Below are 7,167 nucleotides of genomic sequence, written 5' to 3' on the forward strand. Positions count from 1 at the left end.
AGTGTTGGTTAGGAGGAGTTCAGTGTGTCAGAGAGGAGAACCAAAGCGTCAAGATAGATTTGCGGCTCTTGGGCGTTTACACGCAGAGATGTTAAACTGGAACCGCCTTTGGTGCTGTCAAGCGGAGGCAGTTTGGCCAGGTCTCACTTTACAACCTGGGCCTGGCTGCCCCTTTTCTAGACAGACAAAGACTTGTGCATTTTGAACCTGCACAGTGGCTTTTGCTGGCAGCTAACAATTCAGTTGACCTGTCTGCCCTGGGCAGGGAGCAGAAAGGGCCCATGAGTGACCCCCCCATCACGTCTGAGGGAGCAAGAGGGAAGGACCCCCACGTTCTTCAAGGGTTCCAGCACTACAACTGTTGGGTAGAATGGAAAACCTTCAAATAAATAGCCAAGGAAGCAAAATAGATTCATAGTTTTTAATTGATGAACAAAAGAAGTACAAAATGGGTAGAAGGGGGAGGCATTCCCCCTCCCCACTATGAAAGGGTTTTGCTTTCCCTGTGCAAGTTTCAGCCATTTCCAAATTTGCCGCAGGGCTGTGGTTTCTGGCTGCCCTTTCTCGGGGCAAGAAGGCCGCAGGGCCCGGGCTTTGTGAAATAGCCAGTCTCTCCGCAGGGAGGACGGCAGGGCAGCCAGTAAAGCAGGGAGCATGTGAGGGGCTGGGGGCCAGAGCCAGCCAGAGAGGAGGCTAGCCCCCCGGAGCGGCCTTGCGCTTGCGGCCGGGTATCGTTGGATGGCCTGAGTTAAGGGTACCCAGTTGGCACGTCCCTCGTAGCATGATTCATTGGGGTGACGTTGGGGCGGGACCAGGAGGGCTGCCGGACACTCCCTGTTTAGCTAATGATCTGCCGGGGCCGGCCGTAGCCTGTCATGCCCGCCTGCGAGGCCCCCTGGTTAGAGCCCATCTGCAGGCCAATGACGTTCTTGCCTTCTTTCAGCTGCGCGGATGAGAAGTCCCGCTTGTTTTCCTGGGCTTTCCTGGGGTAGGAGAGAGACACAAGCAGGCTCTTGAGACTGAGGGGGGCCTCTTGCCAAACTACCAAAATGCCCTCCCCCTTACGGCTTCTGTTTTTTTGGCACATGGAGGCAAACGTGGTCAGTGAAGTAGGGAGGAACTCCCCCCTTGTGCAGGAGGAGCCGGCTGGGGTGGGGCCTGGGATTTGCTGGGGCAAATTTGCCTGGAGGAAGACCCAGTGAGCTGCGAGGGTTGTGTGCCCAGGAGTCTGCACAGGTCCCTCGCGTATGGGCGGCGGTCCTAATGCTCTTGCCCCTCCCCGTGAGGCCCTGAGACAACTTACTTCATGAACCAGGAGGGGTCGCCTTGATAGTGGCCGTCGTTCTTGGTCACCGCGAGGCTGCCCAAGGCCTGCAGCGTCCTCTGCACAGCAGCCATGTCCTTAGCTGGGGGCCAAGATGAAGAGAGATGGTCGGGGTGGGGGGAGATCCACGGGCCTTCCTCCAGCAGGAGACCAGACCCCCCAGGGTCTCTCAGGCCAATCCCTGCTCTGGCCAATGGCTGGTCATTACCCTGTGTGGCTGCTGGCCTTTCTCTCTGCAGCCCCAGACCCGTCTCGAACCCTCCCGGGGTTCAGGCATGTCATAGAATCATTGGAAGGGACTACCAGGGTCATCTAGTCCAACCCCCTGCACAATGCAGGAAATTAACAACTACCTCCCCCACGCACACCCAGTGCCCAGGAGATGGCCAAGATGCCCTCCCTCTTGTGAACTGCCCAAGTTCATAGAATCAGCATTGCTGACAAATGGCCATGCAGCCTCTGCTTAAAAACCTCCAGGGAAGGAGAGCCCACCACCTCCCAAGAAAGCCTGTTCCACTGAGGAACCGCTCTGACTGTTAGAAAATTCTTCCTGGTGTCTAGACGGAAACTTTTGATTTATTTTCAACCCGTTAGTTCTGGTCCGACCATCTGAGGCAACAGAAAACAACTCAGCTCCCTCCTCTCCATGACAGCCCTTCATGTCCTGCCTCAGAAAGAGACCTTGATCCTAGGACACACACACATGGCCAATCTCCAGACAAAGGCAAACCGCAAGAGGGACGGGCGGTCAAAGCCAGTCCCAGCAGCCCAGCCGTGCCAGTCCTCAGAGGAGCTCAGCTTGCCTGTCGCACTTGGCAGTGGGCAGGGGGGCCCTCAAGCTGCAGCTGTCTTACGGCGACCAGGGAGGATTTTCTAGGCAAGAGTCGTTCGGAGGTGGTTTGCCATTGCCTGCCTCTGGGCGCAGCCACCCTGGACTTTCTCGGGGGTGTCCCATCCAAATAGGAAGCAGGGCCCACCATGCTTAGCTCCCAACATCTGGCTAGCCAGAGCCATCCAGGTTGAAGCCCCAGGCCCACTTTGTCTCCGCCACAACCTTGCAAGGGTCATCTCTGAGGCTCAAGCCACTGTCTCAAATGGGAACCACAGTGAAGTATTCCTCAGGGTTGTTGTGAAGGCAATAGTATAAACTTAACAGTGGTCTAGAAAGCCCAGGGGCAATTTCAAGTGCCAGGCAAGCGTCCCCTGGGCCACCTCTGTCTAGCCCCACCTGCATCTCCCAGCCCTCCCTGGCACACACACACACACCTTCAAACAGGTCGACCGTCTGGAAGATGTCTGTCTTCACCACCCCGTAGTCCTCGGCCGCCTTCAGGAACTGAGCGATCTGCTCCATCTGCTTGAAGACCATGGTAGGCGGGGAGTCTGGGATCTTCACGGGCTTTGAGCCAGAGGGGTGGAGGCTGTTGACCAGCTTCCCCAGAACCTGCCAGCAGGAGTCACGGGGTCAGTGAGGGGCTTGCGGCCTGTGCCCCCCCCCTGCAGGAAGGCTGCACAGGGTGCCCCTTTCAGCACATGGCCTCTGCACTGTGCCCCCCCAGCTGCAAGCAATGTAGTTTGCAAAGGGGCTCAACTGCTCGGAAGCCCCAGTGGCGTGCAGGCCGGTGACGACCCTCTGCATGCACTCAGAGAGAACAGGTGGACAGCAAGGAAACCCGTGCTTTCACAGCGCAAGCTCCATGGGTGAGCCCCACCCTGAAAGTGGGGGGCGCTGGGCAACAGGGAGGACAGCAAGAGAACGGCAGGCCACATCGCACACTTACAATGCCATTCTTCAGCCAGACCTGGAAGCCCAGCCTGCCACGGTCGGGGCGCCCCACTTCTGTCCCACACTGGGCCACGACCCACTCTACCAGCCGCTCCTCCAGCTCGTCGTCATATTTCTTCTCAATCTTGGCCTGGACGTCTCTGCTCAGGCCAAACGAGGGACCTTTGTTTGCCATGCTCACAGGTGGGGGAGAGACCTGGTGGGGGGGGGGAAGAGGAAAGGCCCATGCCGATGAGCCCTACATCTATGGTGCCGCCCGACCCATCTGGGGCCTCCCTTTCCCCCCTGCAGGGCCAAATGGAGTGCACAGGTGGTCGGTTGGGGGAGGCGGAGGTGACCCGTTGCTTTGCTCCACAGCAGGCCGTTTCTTCTCCCAAGGCGGAAGTTCCATCTTGAACTGCCCAGAGAAGCACGGCCCCAGGGCACTTCTTCTCCTCAGCTGAGCACCCCTGAGGGAAGTGGGCAGCCAGCCAGTCCCCTCCCTCCCTGTTGGTTACCTGGGTGCAGTGGTCACTCTGGCTGTCAGTCCAGTGGACTTCGGCCGTACGGCTCTCTGCTGGTGTGCCCAGGGCACGTGAGCCAGCCTGCCTGAAATTAAGCAGGGCTGGGCCTGCCCTCGACAGAGCCTAGACGGGAGAGTTACCACACTCCCGGGGACCGGGGTTCGGGGATGCCCAACTCCACTTCCCATGTGCCCCCCAACCCACACTGGGCATGGGGAAAGTATTGTTCATGGGAGTCCAAGCTGTGCACGAGACCTAATGCCAGAGGAAATGCAATACTCAAAAGGTACGCACACCTTTGTTTAACAAGACAGTTAATCCTGACTCAGACTGAAAGGTGGCTGGGAACATGAACTTCTCAAGACGCGCCCCCCCCCCACAAAAACACACATTCACACACAGACACCACCAGTGTGTATGCCCCGAGGATCACAGCACCCCGCTCTGCCCACCACTACGGAACTTGCCAGCCAGGCAGGCTGTGCTTCTCCGTGCTGCTGTCAGCGGTGGCCACCTCTGCCTTGGGATATGCCGGGGGGGGGGGGCAGGGCTTGGGAAGGGCAGACTATGGGGAGGGAGCTTGGCGGAGATGTGATGCCGTAGTGCCTGCCCTCTGAAGCGGATCTCTGAAATCTGGCACTCAGTTGTAGTTCTGGGAGAACTCCAGGCTCCACCTGTAGGACTGTTCCTCCTCAACAGGCTGGGCAGGCAGATGTCCATCACTGTCCTGCAGTCAGCCCCCTCCCCGGCGGACACTCTGGCCACAAGTGCTCAAGCAGCTAGCCGGGCTCTGACACCCCCTCCCCCCAGCGCACTGCAAATGCCTGCCCCGGCTCTCTGACAAGCATGAGCCCCAACGACCTCACTACAGATTGGGATCCAGGGAGCAAGTGCATGAGGAAGGCCCCTTCCAAGCCCTCCCCTCTGGCTCTGGGAGGCTCCGCCTGGCCTGGCCTGGGAAGAGGCATTCTCAAAAGCCAGTGAGGACCCAACCCCTGCCGGGGAGAAAAGCCGCATCTATTCCAGCATTTTTGTGAGTCAGTGCTCACTCCCCCCAGTGCCTGTGGCAAAGAGCATGCCAGAAGGGAGGCTGGTAGTCTCCATGGGATTCCTGTTTGCTTCTGTTGCCAGAGACAAACACAGGCTGTCCACCCCATGTGGCTCTGCGTCATACATGCCCCCACTCAGCCATGAAGCTCGCTGGGTGATTTTGGGCCAGTTACTCTCCCTCAGCCTAGCCCACCTCACAGGGTTGTTGTGAGGAGCAATGTGGGAGGCAAGAACTAAGTACATCACCCCAGAGGAAGGGAAATGTGAGAGGAGTAGCACTCCACAAGTCACCAAACAGAACCTCTGACCCCACAGCCCCATGCCCCAAGGGGGTAGCTGAAGTACCCCCCAGAAAGGCTCTTTGTTTCTTCCCCCCCCACACCCTTTTCCTATTCTGTCATCCAGTGATCTTGCACTTCATTCTCTTGCCATATGACTTTGGTGCTCAATAGCACTAACTCTAGGAAGCGCCAACCATCCTCTGCCCTGGGCGGACCCCCAGGATCAGCTGCCCCACCTACCCGGGTCCTCTCCCAGAGCATTCTCCCAGCATGGACCCCACCTGGCATAGCAAGCATACAGCTCTGACTCCCAAGAGCTACACTTTCCCTGTGCCCCGCTTGGGTCGGGGGGCACGTGGGAAGCAGAGTCGGGCATTCCTGACTCCCACTCCCAGGAGTGTGGCAACTCTCACAGCACCTGCTCCCAACTGGGTCAACGCAGACCGAGCCAGGTTCAAAGGGTCCAGCTTTGCCAGCCCAGCATTTCTCTCCTCACTCCCAATTTCAAATCAACCACAATCAAGCTCGATGCCCTTTCCTGCAGGCCCGGCTCCTCCCCTGCCCTGGGCACCAGTCCCCGAGCAGCACCCCAGAGACACTTACAAGACGCAGCTGCGGCCTTTCCTCAGAGGATGCTGGGTCTGCAGGCAGGAGCAGCTGGCTCCGGGGCTAAAAGGCTCCAGCTCCCTGGCTGGTGATGTCATGGGCAGCCCCTCCCCGGCTGGGAGTGCAAACCCCCGCCGTCGCAGCAAAGGCCTCTGCTCCAGGCACCATATTTGGGGAAAGACTCCAAAAGAGAGGATGCAGGAGCATTCCCCAGATGCCTGAGTCAGACAGGGCCAGCCCTGAGGGAGCGAGTCCTTTTTTAGGCAGGGCAGCCCAGATGTTGAGCAAGAAGGATGAGCAGCGGGGCGGTTTCTGCCCCGATTGATCTCAGAGCTGGTTTCCCCATGAGGTCAGAATGCCAGGATTTGGGGAGGGGGAGCAAGGAAGGAGGGACCCCGATGCTCCCCTTGGCCCACGTCGGAATTAAGAAGTGAAGCTGGATTCAAGTGGTTGCAGGAGAATGCAGCCCCCCCACCCCCACATGATAAACAGGAATGAATGTGCCTGTGTGTCACCCCCACATTTTGCCCAGTGTGGGAAGGCACGGAACTTGGGCCGTCTGCAAGTTCCTCCACCAACGGGGGGGGGGGGCTGAAGAAGAGCACGGCCTTTGCTTTGCCCCTCCTCTTGTAGAAAGGGGGTCACTTTGGGGCGCTCACTCTTGCCCCTAGTTTACTAATGGGGAAATGAGGCTGGTGGGAGCATCCCACCCCCATGGCAAAGATGAGATTTGAGTCCAGCTTGGTGTTTGGAGGGCTTTTTCCCACCTAGCTGCTCAAATTATGGGGGAAGTTTGAGTATTCCCCTATAAAGTGCTCTGTGGGGTTCCAGGCCCCTGGTCTTCAGAAGATCCTGGAGAAATGCAAAAACATCCCACCACAAGAACTTTCCAAAAAGACAGCCAGCCACAAAATGAACTATGGCAGGGAGAGCGAGCCCAGAAGGCCCCAGTTCGAATATCTCCTTGACCCCAAACTCAGCAGGCAGCCAGTTCAGCCCCTCTTCTTCCCCCATCCAAACCAGGGGGACCTTAGCAAATCTGTGGGGAAGTGACCCTACTCATGTGGGAGCAGCTCAGAGAGCCCTGGAAGCAGGCAACAGGAAGGCCGAGGAGTATCGTTCCTGCGTATTCCAAGAGGAAACCTCACCCTGACTCAAGCCTGAGGATTTGTCCGGCTCAGCAGTCCACCCCGCTTCCTAGAATGGGATTGGAGGAATGGCCCTGGGAGACAGTCTTGTGTGGTGTGTGGTGTGTGTGTGAAGTGCAATGGGTGTCCTTTGGCTGGCTACAGCTTGTGCCTAGGGGTGGGCAGGCCACAGAGCACTCCTGGGCCACACACGCACGGCAATAGTGGTCATGGCTAGTGGGCTGTTCATCGTCATTGCACACGTCTCGGTCGGCACCTGCAGGAAGGCAACCTAGGAGAATGACATTCCCGGTGCAGCATGGGCTGGTGGCAGTGACCAGTGTGGATTGTGCCCCTCTGCCATCTCTCCTGCGCCAGCCCAGGCAGCCATCTGTCCGTCCATCTGGCAAGTCTATGCAGAGCTACCAAGGACTCCCCCGCCCCATCTCCCCATGGCTTCTGGGTGCAGCTCCCAAAGGCATTGGGGGGC

At 58.3% G+C, this 7,167-nt stretch overlaps 1 protein-coding gene across 1 annotated transcript; it reads right to left on the reverse strand.

Moving 5' to 3' along the window:
* Positions 1-836: 836 nt before the first annotated feature.
* TAGLN (transgelin) lies at positions 837-3,302 on the reverse strand. Its single transcript, XM_056860445.1, has 4 exons — positions 3,106-3,302; positions 2,591-2,768; positions 1,304-1,406; positions 837-983 (listed from the first exon to the last, which is right to left on the reverse strand). The coding sequence occupies exons 1-4, from the start codon at positions 3,283-3,285 to the stop codon at positions 839-841; spliced, it is 606 nt and encodes a 201-aa protein (XP_056716423.1). The 5' UTR covers positions 3,286-3,302; the 3' UTR covers positions 837-838.
* Between the last annotated feature and the right edge of the window lie 3,865 nt (positions 3,303-7,167).

Source organism: Euleptes europaea, chromosome 14 (assembly GCF_029931775.1).
Source record: "Euleptes europaea isolate rEulEur1 chromosome 14, rEulEur1.hap1, whole genome shotgun sequence".
In the NCBI taxonomy this organism is placed as follows: domain Eukaryota; kingdom Metazoa; phylum Chordata; class Lepidosauria; order Squamata; family Sphaerodactylidae; genus Euleptes; species Euleptes europaea.